The 18,161-nt window shown below is 60.2% G+C and overlaps 2 protein-coding genes across 3 annotated transcripts; one reads left to right on the top strand and one right to left on the bottom strand.

The window, feature by feature from the left end:
- Positions 1-434: 434 nt before the first annotated feature.
- On the top strand, positions 435-6,330 carry LOC129081269 (mesothelin-like). Of its 2 annotated transcripts, XM_054586771.1 has the most exons (12): positions 473-539; positions 1,742-1,835; positions 3,050-3,137; positions 3,738-3,781; positions 3,886-3,985; positions 4,257-4,435; positions 4,534-4,689; positions 4,798-4,940; positions 5,018-5,145; positions 5,505-5,599; positions 5,876-6,062; positions 6,139-6,330. In XM_054586771.1, exons 3-12 carry the CDS (start codon positions 3,053-3,055, stop codon positions 6,246-6,248), a joined length of 1,227 nt encoding a protein of 408 aa, XP_054442746.1. In that variant the 5' UTR covers positions 473-539; positions 1,742-1,835; positions 3,050-3,052; the 3' UTR covers positions 6,249-6,330. The 2 variants fall into 2 exon arrangements, with proteins under 2 accessions (XP_054442745.1, XP_054442746.1); XM_054586770.1 differs by lacking the exon at positions 1,742-1,835 and having other exon boundaries at positions 435-539.
- Positions 6,331-6,970: 640 nt separating this feature from the next.
- On the bottom strand, positions 6,971-15,075 carry LOC129081268 (mesothelin-like protein). Its single transcript, XM_054586769.1, is given in 16 exon segments — positions 6,971-7,150; positions 7,153-7,238; positions 7,657-7,912; positions 8,156-8,250; positions 8,330-8,460; positions 9,143-9,297; positions 9,375-9,530; positions 9,606-9,799; positions 10,164-10,311; positions 10,548-10,638; positions 11,007-11,197; positions 11,270-11,414; positions 11,547-11,632; positions 12,944-13,064; positions 14,064-14,184; positions 15,060-15,075. Coding segments are annotated over 16 exon segments (2,172 nt in total).
- Between the last annotated feature and the right edge of the window lie 3,086 nt (positions 15,076-18,161).

The raw sequence follows: 18,161 nt of genomic DNA, 5'->3' as shown, positions 1-18,161 counted from the left end.
CTCCGCAACCCCTGGACTCTTGTGGTCCCCCACCCAGCCACTTCACCCCGTGGTGATGTCCACACTCTACTACTATGAGGCCAGAACTCACCTGAAAGAAGCCATACTGCAGCTGATACTCTGAGTGGCCACGACAGAGAATGGCTTGGTGGGGTGGCCTGTGGAGACTCTACCAGGGTACCACTGGGAGACCTCACCCTGGCTGTGCTGTGTGGTTTTGGTCATTCACTGAACCTCAGTTTCTCCACCTGAGAAACAGGAGAGTAAGAGCGCATGAAGCAAGGACTTGGCTCCATCACATGCCTGGTACACGATGGTCAGCCCGGAGCTTCCACGCCCACCGAGGGAAGGGCTGAGGCACCTCTCCTCCCTGGGCGGCCCCTCCACAGGGCCCCCACCCATACATTCCTGGAGCATGAGCAGTGCCGCTCTCAGCTGTACCAGCGAGGACTCATTTCTTTCCCTGATAGACCGGAGAGGCTGCCGGCCTCTTGACAACCTATTTACCAATTGAGGAAACCAAGGCAGAGGAGGTTCAGGTTTGGTCCATCACCCTGGAACATTAGAGCCACCGTAGGCAGGCCCTACCTGGACCCTGGGGAGGGACCTGGGGACACCAGGGTTTTTTCGAGGGGTCTCCCGGTACCCAGCTCCATGTTGAGGCTCACAGAGAGCTGACCACAGCCTCGTCCGTGGGGGCTGGGGTGTGGATAGCGGCCCGATCGGGGTCTGGGTCATGTGTGTGGTCAGGCCTGGGGAGATGAGGGCCAGGAAAACTCCGTCAACGCCTTCGGGAACTTCCAGCCAAGCAGCTCTGGGTGGGAGCAAGGATTAGGCTGAGGCTGGTGCTGGGACCAACCCAGGAGGGGCCCCTGACCAGCCCCAAACAAGCAAGTTGGGGGGAGGTGGGGCAGCCATTGCCTCTGCACCTGTGGAATCCCCCCTCCCTAGTCCCCATTGCACCTGGGGAGCAGTGCAGACCCCACTCCACCTCTCATGCTCTACTCAGAGGTTGGTACTTTGAGCCTCAGTTCTGTCCTAGTACCAGCTGCTCCTGACATGCTAGGAGACCCTGGGCTACGCACAGCATCCCATGTATCTGAGACCTGTCCTACGCCCATAATCTGCTCCCCTGCCCACTCTCCAGAGAGGCCTCCAGGTTGGCAGGGAATGTGGTCTGACCTCATATTCCATCACTTGAGGGCCAGACCCTGGGGACTGACGCTGGGGTGGGGTGGGAGATTCTGCAGGTGCGTGGGACAGGAGGGACAGGAGGGACAGGGGACAGCCTCTGCCAGTGCCCTGCAGCCAAGCACCTGCCAGGCACTGTGAGCTCGTGACTCTCTGGATGGGGGCAGGAATCGGCCATTCCTCCATCACAGTGAGCTTTATCTCATGCTCTGCTCTGAGGAGCTTATGGGCCACTCAGACCCCAGATGGCTGTAGCAGGGGCAAGGGCAGGGACAGTAGGGCAAGGTCAGGGCCAGCCCTCTCTGTGGCCAGGCCCCACATCCAGGGTCCTGGCCGGAGACTGAATCTTTTCTACTCTAGCGCCAGCGTGTGAGCGGGGCTCAGCATGCAGGAGGTGCTGAGTGAGTGTGCAGGTGGCTCGTGGGTAACAGTTGACCAGGTCGATGCTGGATTTAGAAGACTCAGGGCCAGAAATGGGACCGTGCTAGGTCTTACCCTGTCTTGCCCCGACTGGGACCCACTGAACTGTCTGGAATTGTTTCCGTGTCAGACATAAGTACCGTGCCCTGAACTGGCTGAAACACCGTGACTCCTGCTCGTGGCACTCCGGCCAGTTTGGAAGTTGCAGCCTTAAAACAGCCGAGGTGTCTTTGTGGCCCCAACCTGGCCTTGGGTGGGGAGGGAAGGATGCTGATTCTAGGGCCCATGTGGCTTGCAGAGAGGCTCCCCGTGGGCCCCACTTGGGGTGCTGGGGGCTGCTGGTTACGTGGGCTGGGTGGGGGCTGCGGGGAAAAGCAGGGGGAGGTGCAGCTCTTGCCTGGTTCCACTCACTGCCAATTTTCTGGTCTGGAGTCTCGTTTTCTCCCACCTCCCCTGGGGCCTTTAGGGAGGGGCGAGGGATTCTCTGGGGCCTTGCCAGCTCCCCAGGACATTCCCTGCAGGCTGGCTATTTGCACAGCTGAAAGGGGTTGCTGAAGCATGAATTGCCCCCCCCACCCCCCCGCCCCGCGCTTCCTGCACCATTTCTGAGCCAGGGGTGGGGCTGACACAGGCCTGGGCAAAGTTTTGGGGGAGGGTGGGCTCTGCTCCACCGGGCCACAGCAGCCTCCAGCTCTGAGCCTCCCTGGGAGGGGCAAGTGTAGAGGTGGCCTGGTCTCTTTCAGACCCAGCCCTACCTGGGACAGCCCATCCTACCCAGCTCCCCACTGTAAAAAGTGCAAGGGGATCTCTCACCCCCACAGGAACGCCTATCCACTCACTGTCTCACCCAAGGGGCTGGCAAGTGGGAGGCAGCTTCGCCCTCTGGCACCCACCCAAGCCTCTGTTTTGAGAGGGACTTCAGCTGGGAAACCAGGAGGTGGGCCCCACCCAGCTTTGTCCACCTATCAGGGTGCTGGGTGTGTAAAAAGGCCAGCGCCTGCAGCTGTGAGTGTAGATGGCCGTGCCCTGGGTTGGAGGGGGATGCTCAGCAGGACTCCCAGCCCCGAACTGCTTAGTTCCCCAGGTGCCAATGGGGAAACTGAGGCCAGCCTGAGCCAGAGGCACCCCTGCCACCTTCTGCCTTCTCTGCCCTGCCAGGAGAGGGGATGGGGCCAGCCGTCTGCCTGCCCATCCCCCCCACAGATGGGGGCAGGGTTGACTCAGACTCCACACGCCCTGGCAGCAGTTTCCCAGACAGGGTAGGCCAGGTCGGCTGTTTGGTTCCCAGAGCAGGGCTAGAGGCAGTACAGGCACTGCTGCAGGGGCCTGAGAAGGTTTGACCTGGAGCCCCTCTGGGGCTCAGAGACCCCTTCACTGGCGGTGGGCAGGCCGTGGGGGAGGTGAGTGCTGGGAACAACAGAGTGGCTGTCCTCCACAGACCATGGCCTTGCAGAGTGCGAGACGCACCGTGGGGTCCTTCAGAACCCCCACCCACAGCAGCCTCCTGCTTCTGCTTCTCAGCCTCAGTGAGTAATGGGAGTGGGCTGCTGCAAAGGGTGGGTGGTGAGGGCACGGGGGGCGGGGGGAGGGCAGCCAAGGATTCTTAGGGGGTAGGGACCTTAGGCAAGGCTCCACCTGCCCCATGCCTCCTCCCCAGTCTGTGAACAGAGCCCCTTGTCCTTGGGGAGTGGCTCGAGTTCTGACTGGTGTCACAGATCTCAGCAGGTGCCAGAGTTTCGGGCAGGTGGTCAGCCATGCCTCTTCCTGCTCTGCTCCATAGGGTTAAAGGCTGCGTTAGGGCAGCGACGCGATGGGGCTCAGGCCAAAGCGAGGGTGTTTGTGGGATAGGCGTCTGACTGCCCTGAGCCGTGGGGTCCTAGGAAAAGGACGTGGGAGGCCTGGGCTCCCTGGTGGGGTGCAGGCCCTGGCCTGGGGCGGGGCATGGTGGGCTGTGACATCCCAGGGTACAGGAGCCTAGCCCTGTGTTTCCACACCTGTGGGCTGCGTGCAGGGCTGGGGGCCTGGGAGAGGCTGGCTTTGCCTCCTTCCTCTCCATGGCAGGGCCTGCAGCAGGCACACCCAGAAGCCCCCAGCCGCCCCCTTGAACCTTGTGTTCCTCCCTGCAGGTTGGGTGCTACCTTCCAGGGCTCAGACTGCAGACGGGGGATGGGTAAGGACCTTCTGGGAAGACAGGGGAGAGTTTTCGGGCCCTTGGTGGACGTCCTTGGACGTTGGGTCACACATGGCTCAGCCGCAACCCTTACGTGTCCTCAGGGTGTCATGACCCCATGGCAGGAACACACCTTCCAGAATCTGTCCGGGCAGCCGCCTGAGCTGACCGTCATCCTCCGGAGGGCCCCACGGGGCACAGAGAGTGAGTGCAGCACCCGCCTCGTTGAGTGTGAGACCTGAGGGTGGGGGCTGGCGTTGTGAGGTCTCACCTGCTAGTGTTGTGGCCCTTTCTGGCTACTCAGTTCATTCAATTGTGAAAACCTTGGAGAGTGGGCAGAATCTCCCCATTTTGCCAATGGCTAAACTAAGGCCTGGAGAGGGTCATGATTTGTCCAGGGTCTCAGCGTGGGTGTGGAAAGAAGAGGAGGTTGTCTGGAAAAGCCCAGCCCCCTAACCCCTGCCTGCCCCTGTAGATAAGACCTGCCCCCTGGGGAAGGAGGTCCACGTGGTGGATGAAAACCTTTTCTTCTATGAGAACTGGGAGCTGGAGGCCTGTGTGAACGGGGCCTTGCTGGCTGAGCAAATGGACCGGGTGAATGCAGTTCCCTTCACCTACCAGCAGCTTGACATTTTAAAGCACAAACTGGACCAGGTAGTTCATGGCTTGGGCTTCTGTCTGCTCAAGGTGCCAAGGCCTCCCCCAGCTAACTGGGAAGTGGCTGTGGCCCTCACTGTCAATTTCCCTGGCAGTTCTACCCACAGGGGTACCCGGAGTCCCTGATCCGGAACCTGAGTTACTTCTTCCTTGAGGTCACCCCAGAGGACATCCACAAGTGGAATGTGACATCCTTGGAGACAGTGAAATCTCTGCTTAAAGTCAGCAAAGGGCAAAACATGGATCCTCAGGTGACCACCTGTTGGCGGGGGGCGGGGGGCACACCGTGTGAGGTTGTGCAGGCCTGCGGGGATACATCTCTCCCTGCCCCAAGGCACCTCACTGGGCTCCTCCCACAGGTGGCTGCCCTGATTGCCCGCTATCTGGTGGGAGGGGGCCAGCTGGACAACGTCACTCTGGACATGCTGGCCAGATTTCATCCTGCCTACCTCTGCTCCCTCAGTCCCGAGGAGCTGGGCTTTCTGCAACAAGATGTTGTTTGGTGAGTCCCAGGCGTCTGCTGGTGTGGTGGGTGTGCTGCACTCCAGGCTCACTCCCAGCACTGTACTGCCTCTCCAGGGGGGTCAGGCCCCAGGACCTGGAGGCATGCCGCCCGCTGCAGATGGATGTTCTCTACCACAAGGCCCGCGTCGCTTTCCAGAACATGAGCGGGTCCATGTACTTTGTGAGAATCAAGCCGTTCCTGGGTGAGCCAGGAGGACGTGGGGTAGTGGGTTGCCTGAGGTCCCCATAGGTGCTGGCAGCTTCCCAACTCCTGGCCTTCGCTCTGGTGTTCTGACCAGGGATCAGGGTGCCCTCCATCCTTCGAAGTGTGTATAAGCTGAGGTCCCGTGAGTTCTGACCCCTGCTTAGGCACTTGACCACTCCCAGCCTCTCCCCAGACTGGGAGAGCCACACGGTCACCAGGTGAACCAGGGTCCCGGGATTCCTTAGGAAAAGGGACTCTGGGTAAAGGAAGTGGGCTTCCTAGAGCTTGTGTTCAGAGGGTGAGAGTTGGGGTAGCATTGCGAGGTCTCATGCCTAGGGCCCCTCTCCCTGGGCACAGGTGCGGCCTCCACGGAGGACTTGCGGGCTCTCATTCCACAGAATGTAAGCATGGACATGGCCACGTTCAAGAAGCTACGGAAGGAAGCCTTGCTGGTATGACCACCAGAGGGGCGGGGCCACTGGAAGGCGAAACCAACCGTGGGAAGGGAGGCCCACCCACGGAGAAGGGCTTGTCCGTGGATGGGCGGGGACACTGAGAGGGCGGGGTCTTGGGAGGAGAAGCTCTTGAGCCCGGACCAGCTCCAAAGTAGAGGTGCTGAGTCAGGGTCTGTGGGCTAGAGAAGTATCGGGGGCTTGGACAGGGCAGAGTCCAGCAGCCTTCTGGGCAGAGGCAGGGAGACCCTGACAGCTGCCTGGGTGCTCTGGCAGCCGCTGACCATTGCTGAGGTGCAAAACCTTCTGGGTCCAAACCTGGAAGGCCTGAAGGCAGAGGAGGGAAACAGCCCTGTGTGGGACTGGGTTGTCCGACAACGGCAGAACGATCTGGACAGCCTGGGGCTGGGACTCCGTGGTGGCATCCCCAACGGCTATGTGGTCCTAGACCTCAACTCTCGAGGTAGGCTGGGGTGGCCGGCTGGGTGGAGCGGGGGCAGAGTGAGGTGGAGGGTCTGAGTTACCCCTTCTCTGTGCAGAGGCCCTCTCAGGGGGACCCCACCTCCTTGGACCTGGACCTGTGTTCATTATGATCCCACCTCTTCTCCTGGCCTCAATCCTGCACGGAACAGGGTGCTCTGGATGCTGAACTGGGCCCTGCTGTGGAGACTCCCACCCAGGGGAGCAGGCCTGGTGGTCCCTGCCTCACCCTGGGGGGCTGGAGCTCAATAAAAGAGAACACGTTCCTCCTCTGAAGAGGTGACGTGTGGAGATCTGGGGACAGGGCAGGAGGTCCTTATGACTAAGGTGTTCTGAGGGGCAGGGTGGGGGTTGACAGCTCTGGGGTTCTGGGCCCTGATTGGCTGCGGTATTCTGAGAGGTGGGGGGCCTGAGGGCTGTAACCCTGTGGACATGACTCCCTGAGTTGCGGCCCCTCCAGTTTGTACTTGGAAAGAGGGGCAGGGCGGGGACTCCAGGCAGGGGTTGGGGGAGCGCTGCGGCCCTCGGATGCTGTTCCATTGCCCCCGTCTCTCCTGAGGCGAGGCCATCACACCGAGGGTGGCCTTGGTGACTCTCCAGGAGATGGCGGGTGAGAGACCTTTTTCCAGACTAAAAGGGTCTCTGTGCCCTTCGGATCCAGAGCAACAGGACACACCCAGGAAGACCACCTTGTCCTTTATTAAAATCAGTGAAGTGCCGTGGCGTCCCCCTTCCCAACCCCGTTTCTTTATCCTGAAGGAGACCAGAGGGCCAGGGCAGCATCTACCTCAGCTGGCCCAGGTGACCCGGTAGTCACAGCTCTGCCCAGGTCCTCAGTCCAGCTTCAGGTCCTAGGAGCTGGCTGTGGGTAGGGACCCGCCCTGCAGGCTCCTAGGCTGTGGGATATGGCCAGGTTCCCTGGGCCTGGGGCCTGCATCTTGGCCTGGGCTGGCGTCCAGCTCCACCTACCAGCCCCAATTTTCCTGCATGTGCTGCCAGCACATTGCTGTCTTTGGAAGCCATTGTGCAGGTGCCCGGTGAGCAGTCCCAAAAGGGCCCCACCAATAGAGACAAAGGGTGTCCCAATACAGCAGCCACAGGAGGCTGTAGGGCAAGGCCATGGCAAGTGGCAGATACCTCAGGTGGGCTGGTGGGCTGCCTGTAGGTGGAACATGGAGGAAACACCCATCAGTCCCGGCCAGAAGCCACACCAAGGACTGTCCCGGCAGCTCTTGGGCAACCCCTCCTTCTGGGCTCCAGGCTCATGCTAGCCCTGTGGGCAGCCAAGGCCATGTGTGGCCACTCTCTGGGCCCCAACAAAGATCTCAAAGCTTTCCCCTCCCTGGGGCTTGGCCCCTACTTTATGCTGTCCGTGGGTTTGGGAGGAGGCGACTGTGTTCTTCAGTAACTCAATGGATGACACAGGGTGAAGCATGTCACTCAAAGGTCACCCGAGAGGCAAGTGGATAAAGTTGGCCAATGGAGTATGACATTGGGCACAAGCAGCAGTTTGGGGTCCACAGAGGCTCTGGGCAGACAAGGTGAAGCAGAGGCAGGGCCTGGGTGTGAGGCTGTACCTGAGGTGGGGGCGTCGTTTCCAGACCCGCTGGATGTGGAGACTGGAGGGGACACCCAGGGAGTTGTGTTGTGAGTCCCAGTGGTCGAGGGGGTGGGGCCGGTGGGGCCAGCGGGGTCCGTGTCCAGGCCCAGCTTGCCCAGAGCCAACCTGTTCAGGCTGCGGAGCCAGGAGCTGATGGTCGGGTGGCTGCGCGCTTTCTGCAGGTCCCCCACGTTCTGGCCGAGCAGCATCGTCACATCGTCGACGCTTAGGCTCTTCAAGGGAAGTGAGGGGGCCATGTGGGAAGGGACAGAGAGTCATGAAGGGGCCCGGCTTTGGGGCCAAGGGGAGACTCAGGAGTGCTCACCCAAGGAGTGAGCACCAGGGTGAGACCTGGCAAAATCAGCCTGGAGAAGTGACCTGGGGCCCACTTTGGGGTCCCTGTGGACCCATGGCCTGGGGCTCCCCTGTCTTGGCCAGCCTGCCCTGCTCCCCCCGGGGCAGCCCCCAGAGCACACCTGCAGCACGCGGGGGTTCAGGTTGGTAAAGGTGTGGATGTCCATGGAGACGTTGGCCTGGGCCAGGTGCTGCAGATCCTCCAAGGGGGCACCACCTGAGGGGCGGAAGTGGTGGGAGGGGGCAGGGTGGGGGCTTCTAGAGGAAAGGTGTCTGCACACAGGGCGGGGTCTCACCAAGGTAGGGGCGTATGAAGTGGTAGTAGGCAGCCATGGTCCTGGCGCTGCTGAAGACCTCTCGGGCCTTGGAATAGAGCACGTCCTTCCGGCTCTGGGGGCAGGAGGAGATGTCCAGGGCACCGGCCAGCCTGGGGAGGGGGCGAGGCTGAGGGGCAGGCTGGGAGCCCCTTGTTCTCTGGTTGGCTGGGTCTGGCCCTCTCTCCCTACACTACGGCGGTCCTCTTGTCCTCTTGTATTGGGCTGATAGTGTTTCCCCAAAATTTATCGTCCACCCAAAACCTCAGAATGTGACCTTATTTGGAAATAGGGTCTTTCCTATTTATAGATGTAATCAAAGTAAGGCAAGGTCCTAACAAATTTGGTTAAAATCTCACCTAACCCTTAAAATCTAACGCCCGGTATCAGAGGAGAAGGAAACTTAGGCCCAGGCCCAGGCTGGAGGGGAGACAGCCATGTGGTGGCGATAGAGGCAGAGATGGGGTGACAAGGCCAGGAGCCAAGAAAGGCCAAGCATTGCCGGCAACACAAGTTGGAAGAGGCAGGAAGAAACCTCTGCTACAAGTTTCAGGGGGAGCCCGGCCCTGCTGACGCCTTAATCCCAGACTTCTGGCCTCCAGGCTGCGTGAGAATACACCTCTGTTCTTCTAAAACTCAGTTTGAGGTACTTTGTTTTGGCAGCTGTAGGAAACTAACACACCTGCGGTGGCCTGGCCCGGACCGCTCCTGAGCCTCAGCCTCCCCTCTAATTCTCCTTGGTGAGCAGTGGAGCTGACCCCAAGGCGCAGGGAGCGTGCCGCTGGTTGGGCTCACCGGAACTCTGAGGGCTGGATAGCCTGGATCTGCAGGGGGCTCATCCAGCAGAGGCGGGAGCCCCCAATAGCCACGAGCAGTGCACTGGTGATATTGCCTTTGTGGTCCAGGAACTTCTGCAGGATGGCCTGGGGACAGGACCGGAGTTGGTGGGGCTGGGGTTGTTGGGACCAGGGTCAGTGGGCTCCCCTACCCCCCATCTTGCCACCTGCCCCACCCCTACCGCTCTCACCTCTGTCTGGTTCTCCAGGGCCACGTCTGAGGCCAGCAGGGCCATGACTGTTTCCCTAGATGTGATGTTCCACTGGCCGATCTCCGTGTGAGAGTACAGGTAGACCAGTGAGGTGATGAGCCGAAGCTGCTCTTCTGGGATGCTGCTCGGGTAGATCTGATGCGGGCAAGAAGGTCAGGCCCCACCCCCAGTGTCCCCCACCCGCCTGCCTCCACCCGGTGCTCGGCACACCTGAGCCAGCTTGGCCTTGATGATTTGCTGGCACTCAGCAGGCAGCGGGTGCTGGAGCAGGGGGTCCAGGTTGGCCTCGAGCACTTGGCTGCCCAGGCAGGACTCCAGCTCTGAGCAGTCATAGCGCACCAGGAAGAGGTCATCCTGCAGCGTGGCTGCTGTGATGTTGCCTTGAATGCAGGGTCTCACTGTGGCTGGGGGTGGGCTGGGGTTGATGACCTGGCTGCTCAGCGACGGCCTGAGCCAGCCACTGCTGCTGACTTAGGGCTCTTCCTTCTTCCTAACCCTGACCCACTCTTGACTCTCTCCCGAAGCTTGACCTCTAGCCTAGAACCTGGCTCTGGGTAGACCGAGTCAAGCCTGACATTGACCTCAACTCCTAGCCAGGCCCTGGCCCGGAAGCCCAACCCCACAGCCCATGACTGCCCGTGCTGGACACAGATGCCTGGGCCAAGCTCGGGAGGTACAGTAGCAGGTAGGGCCGTGCACTGGGTGCTCCCACCCCCGAGTCAGGAGTACAAACTGGTGCCCCCAGGCCACAGTGACCGCCACACTGACCTGTGCCCCTCTTGGGCCGTGAGGACGTTGACTTGGCCTTGGCCTCAGCCTCAAGGAAGCTGGTGACAAAGCGCCTGGCGTCACGCTGGCTGAGCCGCCTTGCCCGGCACGCGGCCACCATGCTGCCAAAGAAGTCCAGGCCCACAGCCTGGCAGGGGGTGCTGGAGACTCCACGCCCTGGAGCCACCTGGTTTCTCCCCTCCCCCCCCCCCCCCCAGATAAAAACCCTGTGACAGGTGACTGGGGACACCACTTGGGCATTAGAGTGGCTGTGTGGTGAGCAACCCTCAGGCCTGAACAGGCTGGTGAATGGTCGCCTGGACCCTCCTCACTACAAGTAGGGCTCGTTTAGTCCCCCCTCCTTACCCCAGGGCGCTATCCTACCTCCTGCACCTGCACCCACAGGCTGGGGCTGATGTAGGTGGCCAGCAGTCCCAGAGCCTGCAGCCCCTCCAGGTTCCAGGAGACGGGGGGCCTGGAGTGTGGAAAGAGGGGGTTGTGTTTGGGTCTGGAGCAGGAACTCAGCCCCTGGAGGCCACCTGCCTTTCCCTGAGTGCAAATTCCCCGGGCTTGACATGGTGGGACACCTTGTCTACCCAGGACAGGCTCTACCCCCCAGGCTTCGGGGCAGGGGGATTGAAAGGCCCAGTGGATGTTGGTAGCAGCCCACACCTATGTGCCTCAAAGGCTATAAGGTCAGAGAAGGGCTGTGAGCTGCATCAGAAACTGGAGGTCAGCAGGGCTCTGGAATTAGGGGAACTCCTGAGCCCAAACCCCAGACTGCCTCTCGTCTCATCTCCGGGAGGGGAGGCCTGGGCAGAGGGGATTAGGGCCCCCACTCACCCAAGCGTGGTCCTCCCACTGGCCAGTAGTGTGTTGAGAGCAGCCTGCTGGGCAGCGGTCAGCCAGGGGCAGCGCTGCAGGTTCTGCAGCACATGGGGGTCCGAGGCCAGGATGCTGGACGCATCCATGTCACACACGAGGATCCCAAGGAGAAGCAGGTCTGAGGCACTGAGCTGTCGGTGGGGCCCACCCTGCAGAATAGCAGGTTAGCGAGAGCCAGGCCCCCGACCCTTCCACCCGTCCTGCCCTGCCCCAGAGCCTACCAGGCAGGCTAAGGCTGCACGCTGCAGGGCGGCCCTCTGGTCAGGTAGGTTGGCCAGCAGCTCAGTGTCCCCCAGGGCGGCACGGCGAGTGAAGGCCCGACAGTCGGCTTCCCTTACCTGCCCCAGGCTGCAGGCAGGTGGGGGACTGTTGGGAGGGTGGGGCCAGCCAGGGGTCCTCTGGGGTGGCCCAGGTGCCCCTGAGGGGCTGGGGTTCCAGGGACCCAGAGAAACATGCTTATTCTGCTGGACGTTGGGTGGGATGGTGCGGGACACTCACTTGTAGAAGAGCAACAGGTCAGGCGGGTGGAGCAAAAAGTCACCCTGGAGGCCATGCAGGGCGGCCAGGTTGGCCAGGCAGCAGAGCTGGATAGGGTGTATGATGCATCACTCGCTTGCCCAGCCCTCTCCTCTCTGCCATGGTACCCGCCCCCTACTCCTGTCCCCACATCCACCCAGTTTCCTCCTCCCGCCTGCCTGCTCTGTGTCACCTGAACTTGATGTCTTCCTCTGCCTGCCTCAGTCTCCACATCAGAATGGCCTCAGAATGGGTCAAACCCAGCCTGAACGTTACCACCCCTGCACGCCCACCCCAGCCCAGGCCAGCATGCAGGCCCTCTGCTTATCCCCAGCCCCGCGGCACCATGGAACCTCATCCCAATGCCACCTGCCCAAAATTCTTGTCCCATCTGGCCTACTTGAGGGTTACTTAAAATTTATTACTAGTTTTGCCCTGGCCAAGTGGCTCAGTTGGTTGGAGCATTGTCCTGTTCACCAAAAGGTTGCGGGTTCGATTCTTAGTCAGGGCACATACCTAGCTTGTGGGTTTGAGCCCTGGTTGGGGTGCATGTGGGAGGCAACTGATTGATGTTTCTCTTTCACATCAATGTTTCTCACCCTCCCCTCTGCGTCCTCTCTCTCTGAAATCAATGAAAAGCATATCCTCAGATGAGGATAAAAAAAATTATTACTAGTTTTTTTTTCTTTCTTTTTTTCTGTTTCTTCTTTTTTGTGTGTAAGTGTCTTCCTTTTGTTACTAGTCTTATACTAACTTTATAATGAGACAGACTGACTTTCTTCCTCCTTCCCTTCCTCCCTTCCTTCTTTCCTTCCAGCTCAGGGCAGGCTACACTTAGGTCAGCTGTGAGTCGAGGTGAGCTCAGCTGGCCCCTTTCATGGCCCAACCTGGGGAAAGGCCGGCAGGCTGGAAGATCTACCTCAGGGGCCCGAGGGCCTCAGGAGGGCACCATGTGGCAGATGGAGGCAGGAGGGGGCCAGCACAGGCCAGGTGGCCAAGCCCTCACCCAACCAAGAACAGGAGGCTGGGGTCTGTGGGCGACTGGCTAAGGAGTCCTAGATATGATCCAAAGAGGGGCGTACAGGAAACCACCCAAGGGGGCTGGCAGGCTCTCTCATCTCGGAGTCAGCCTAAGAGACCTCTTAGGTGGCTGTGAAATTGGCAGTTTGGCTCAGAGACAACCGTGTACAGCGTCTCCAGTACGGCTCTAGTACTGCCGGTGAGCATACTGTGTCCTGGCTGAATGGTCCCGGCCCTTACTGGCCTGTGTCTTCTGCTGGGGACACTCTCCCTTCCTACCCATCTCCAGGCCCTTTTTCCTGGGAGCCTGTTCTTGCCCTTGACACCCCAACCTGCTCATGCCAACCAGGGCTTCTTACCTGCCAGGCTTTGAGGGGCACCTGCTGCAACGTCATCCTCCTGATCAGAGCTGAGAGCTGGTCCCGGGACAGCTGGCTGGCTGGCTGGCACCAGAAGCCTTTCAGGAGGGAGGCGTTAGCACTGAGCAGAAGGAAGCAGGTGGTGAGGGGTGGAGGTGGGGGCAGAAGGGGCCGTCCAGACTGCAGCATGCAGAATGGAGGTCAGACTCCCAACACTGAAGGAATGAGACACAGAAAGTGTGGCAGGCAAGGCCTTGACAGAGGCAAGACTCCTGCTTCACTTTCTCCCTCCCTCCCTCCTGTAAGTACCCAGTTCAGGCTCTGAGCTATGAGCAGGAGTGTCCCCTGCCCAGATGCTGGGTCTTTGCTTCTTCCCGAGCCGGTCCCGGCAATGGCTGAGGGTTTGAAGATGTGGCCTGGGTATCTGCTGGGCCACGGCAGCCAGTTGCATCTCTTTGCTGAGCCTTCCTCATGGTGTGAGTCTAATATAATTTGTGCACGAGGAGGGGGTCTCTTGGGATTTTAACTTGGGCCCAGCTGGTCCAACTTGGGCCTCAACCTTGCCATGTCAGTCAACTGATTGATGAATTGATTGATGGCTGATCAGTGACCTCCAGCCCCCCAGGGAAGGAGAGGACAGCTGAGCCTAAGCATGAAACCCCCGGAAAGTGCGCAGAAATGGTGCGGAGTCTGTTCGGGGATTGAGAGGGCAGCAAGGTCTTGGGGTATAAGGAAGTATGAGGGCTCCGGATGAGCAGGGATTGCCTGCCAGGCCACGGGGAGCAGTGTGAGCACTGGGGGGCTCGGGAGGGACCCTCGCCTTAGCCAGCTGTGATGACCTGGGCACCCGCTGACAGCCATGCAGACATGATTCTGATGCGGGACGCCAAACTCTGAGCCACCTCAGGACAAGGTGGGTGAATGACCTGGGCAGGCAGGGCCAGGTTCCTCAGTTCAGAGGCAGGAGTCAGCGGTCGTGCCACAGCCGCGCCTGGGCCGTCGTGCGCAGATCCTTGAGGTAGTCCCTCCTTTTCACCCCCCTCGCCCAGGCCTGCCAGGGAATCAGCTGCAGAAAACACGGTTTGTGGATGCAGAGCCTGCGGGAGGGGCCGGCACTTACTTGGCCCACAGGTTGGCGCTGCTGGCTTCCAGCCCTTCCTGGGAGAAGCCCTCAGCCTGGGGACGAGAGCAGTAGACAGTGAGCCACACGGACAGGATGAGACCCAGGCTCACCAGGGTACCTGGAACAGAATAGGCTGTAAACAGCCACCAGCCCTTGAGAGGCTGAGTCCTGCCTGAGGGGGAGCACATGTGCAGGATCCCTGTGTCCCGGGTGGGTCTGTGACTGCCCCAAAGTGGAGACCTCGAAAGCTGTGTGGCTTTGGTCACCTGTGTGTAGCAGTCTAGGCCTGAGCAGTGGTATGTGTGTCTGACCAGGTGATCATGCGTGTGACAGTATGTACACCATCTGGCTATCTATGTGTCTGGCACGATATGTGTGTGTTCCTAATAGTATGCACATGTGATGCGCACACATGTGTGGTGGCATGTACATGCCTGTCATGGCAGGCTTGCCTGATATGCCTAATATAGCACACCTACATGTCTGATGGAATGGCAGTGTACATGTGTGATGTGCACCCATGTATAGCTGGTGGTATGTGCCTTTTTGTGTGCTTGAAAGCATGTGCACGCATATGTGATTGTCTGTACCTGTGCCTGCCAGTGTCCACACATTGTGTGATGCTGTACGTGTGTGATGTACAGAGTGTACCCATGTACTTGTACCTTCTATCTTCATGGCTCTGTCCTCACAGTCTGAGCCACAAGACCTCTAAGCAGAGGGACTAGGGGTCAACTACCACTTCCTCCTGAGCCCCTTCTAGCCATGACCTCTCTTGTTCCTGCTTTGTCCCCTCCTGGACACCCAGGCCCAGTGCCCTGCCTGCCTTTCTTCTTTTCTTCCCCCGCCCCTCAGCTGGCCAGAGCGGGGCACCCCTGGGTTAGGACCCCTGACTGCGGGTTCAGGAGGACATGGTGGCTGGAGCGTGAGCACCCTCCTCATCCGCCATCATGCTGCCCCGGGGAGCCCCTTCTGTGAGGGGAGTCGTCCTACCTGCTCTGGGGCCCATGGCCGTGCAATGTGCACAGGTCGTTCTGGCTTGAAGGCGCGGGGGTCACGAGCAGCAGGTCTGGAACAAGCTGGAGAGGAGACAGGAAGCGACGAGGCCAGCCCCACTGTCTCCCCCAGCCAGCCTTGGCCGAGGGGCACAGACTGGGAGCGTGCCGTCCAGGGCCACGCAGGGTATGCGCCTTACAGGGCAGGCAACCTGAGCTGGGCTACAGCTGCGCCTCTCCGTCTTTGGGGAGGGGCACAATCCCATAAATAACACATCCTTGGAACAAAAGGGAGCTGCCTGAGGGGGACCTAGGTCTTTCTTATCACTGGTTGGGGCTCAGGGGACCCACAGGCTCTGACTTGGGGTGTGGTGTCTTCAATGAACAGATCTCTTGAGTTACAGGGAAGGAAGCGGCGGTCCCAGTGAGTCCCCACAGGCAGCTGCAGGAGAGACCTGGTGGCTACCCAACCTGCCCTGGAGTGGCCGTGGCGTCACCCCGACATCTGGGCGGCTCAAGCAGCTCTCTGTCCCTCTCCGGGGTCAAGACCTGGCCCCAGACACAACCCATGGTGCAGCACCCTGGGCAGCCCTGGCTGTGGCAGGGAACAAAGCTGCGAGGCTTGGGGACACAGTTTCTGGGAGGTGAGAGGCCTCGGGGAGCCTGGCCCACACTGCCCACTGCTGGGCACAGCCTTGCACAGTCTCACTGCTTGGGGTACCTGTGGGCCTCTGAATGCCACTTGGCCCAGGAGAAAGACAGGGAGGTTACTACCCCATTCGGGGGACAAAATGGAGGCTCAGAGGGGCTCAGCTACGTGCCCAGGGCTGCAGAGACCAGACTAGAAGCCTGACCTTGTGTGTCCAGCTAGTAATGGCCCCCACCCTGGCCCCTTCCCCTCACCTGAGTACAAAGACTTTCTGTGGTAGAGGGTGGTGTTCCGGGACCAGGTGGCGGCCGTTGGATGCAGAGGGTTGTAACCAAGTGCCAGACACTTCAGACACGAGCAGTCCCAGCCCTCTGAGCGCGTCAGTCCCTGCAGCTGAGCCTCGGGGCACAAGGGTGGTGCAGGGTGAGGGCACGAGGGTCCCTGATCATCTCCCTTCTTGTGCAGCCACCCACTCCTGCAGTGACGTCCACCAGGCTGATGCATCGGGGAGGGGCTGAGGCTGTGCCAGGCAACGCTACTATGTCAGCCCCTGGGGCCCCGGCACAGCGGGCACCTGTTCCCCTGCCCCAGGAGAGTGGGAGTTTGAGCACATGGTTGGCAGCTACCCAGCGTAACCCCTTCCCACTGAGACGTTGTGCCTAACGGACTGTGTGTGCATTCATACTCACGCACCCCTGCCTTCATTATGTGTGCTGTGCGTGTGCTCACAGGTGCCTATACAGTACGCCTGGGAGCTCACACATCTATGTGCATGTGTGTCCCCTGCAGGGCCATTAGGCATACATGGACTCAGTGGGGTGCCCAGGTTTATTGACGTGTGTGGTGGTGTTTCTTCTCTGCGGGTGCTCGTGGCCATACACCTGTGTACCAGCAGCAGGGAGGGCATGTGGGCACCAGGCGGGCAGCCTTGATGGTGGAAAGAGTGCCTCACATACCCTGGGGCCACCCCACCAGCCAGGCCTCTGAAGCTCAGCAGGAGGGGCGCCTGCAGGAGGAACTCCCCGACCTGCCCACGGCTCAGGCTTAGCTGCTGGATGACTGCCATCTGCACCACAGGGTCATATGTGCCTGAAAAGCCAGCCTCATGGCCAAGCAGAGCCTGGGGGCCGAGAGCTGAAGGGCCAGTTGCGGATCACTCCTGGGCCCTGCATAGGCCCCATCAAAGTCCAGGTTTTTGCTGAGGGCTTGCTAGGGCTCGACACACAGGGATTTGGGGGGAGCAGATGTCATGTGGTAGTGGGGTCTCCACCCACTCCAGGGCTGGAGAATCCCACAGTTCAGAGACAGGCACAGGAAGCAGGCAGTGAGCACAGGAGGCCACCCACTGGCCTGCCCGCTGCAGGGCAGCCCCAGGCCCAGTTCCGACAAATGACTATGGCACCAGAGCAATGGCTGGGCTGTAGAGTCACATCCTGCCCTGGCTCTTCCACGCACTGCCTCTTGACACAATGCCTCACTGAGTCAGCCTTGGCCCATAGCACAGCTTCTATGCCCACTTCAAAGATGAGGAAACCCAGAGAGGATGAGCAACTTCCCTGTGGCCAAATAGCAGTGAGTGGGGAGCACGGCCAGACCCTGTGGCCGGGCTGGGCACCTGAGTGGGGAGTGGGGGTGGGGCATGGGTGTGGGGACAGGGCAGAGGGTGGATAGGGAGAGGTGTGTAGGTCTCAGCAAGGAGCTGATGTGTCTGGATGTGGAAGGCTCAGCAAATGTGAAAAAGTGTGAAAACTGGAAAAAGCAGGGTGTGCTAGGATGGGGACTGGTGATGCTATCCCATTGCGCCTGGCCCGTCACGCTGGGTACGCCACAGTAGCCATCTGGGCTACCGATACAGGCATCCCATGGAACCCTCCCATTACAGGTGAGGTAACAGAGGCACGGAGCAGGAGCTGGGACCTGGGTCTCTGCAGAGGCCCTATGGTTCCATCTTCTGGCTCCATCCCAGCTGAGTTCCTGCTGTGTCCCAAGGTAGGTACAGCTCAGGAGCCTCAAAGCAGGACCTGTGTCAACTGGCAAGGGGGATCCTGCCCAGCCAGGTGCAGGGACATGGCACGTGATCTCAGGCTGGCTGAGGGCCCAGGGGGAAGCCATCCCACGGCATTCTGACACAGTGGAAGGCCCTAGGGCCAGTATAATAGTGGTCAGGGCAGTGGCTCTGTGAGGGATCCTGGTGAGACTAGGTGGATGCTCCAATGTTTTGGGCTGGGAGAGCCAGGGATCCTCCAGCTTTTCCCCAACCAGGGCAGGCGAGCGCTTCCTGTGTGGGGGTATAGCCAGGCGGCCAGTCCTGGCTCTTGCAGGGGAGTTTAAGGCAAAGGTCTGCCTGGTGCAGGGAAGGGGGCAGAAGTCTGAGCTCCCCCGAAACCCCCACATTAGAATTATTCATGACTGTTCACAAGGTTAGTCACTGAGCTTTTATTCTATGTCCTG

Source organism: Pteronotus mesoamericanus, unplaced genomic scaffold, assembly GCF_021234165.1.
Source record: "Pteronotus mesoamericanus isolate MK-2021 breed Mesoamerican mustached bat unplaced genomic scaffold, CSHL_Meso_final contig_947, whole genome shotgun sequence".
Classification (NCBI taxonomy): domain Eukaryota; kingdom Metazoa; phylum Chordata; class Mammalia; order Chiroptera; family Mormoopidae; genus Pteronotus; species Pteronotus mesoamericanus.
Note: the sequence above shows the minus strand (reverse complement) of the source record. Positions and strands in the feature narration are given on the sequence as shown.

Excerpts from the sequence above, each read along its gene's own strand:
- LOC129081269 (XM_054586770.1), top strand. The coding sequence starts at position 3,053 with ATGGCCTTGCAGAGTGCGAGACGCACCGTGGGGTCCTTCAGAACCCCC. Across the intron at positions 4,436-4,533 it reads TAAAGCACAAACTGGACCAG|TTCTACCCACAGGGGTACCC; the intron begins GTAGTTCATGGC and ends TTTCCCTGGCAG. Across the intron at positions 4,690-4,797 it reads GGCAAAACATGGATCCTCAG|GTGGCTGCCCTGATTGCCCG; the intron begins GTGACCACCTGT and ends CTCCTCCCACAG.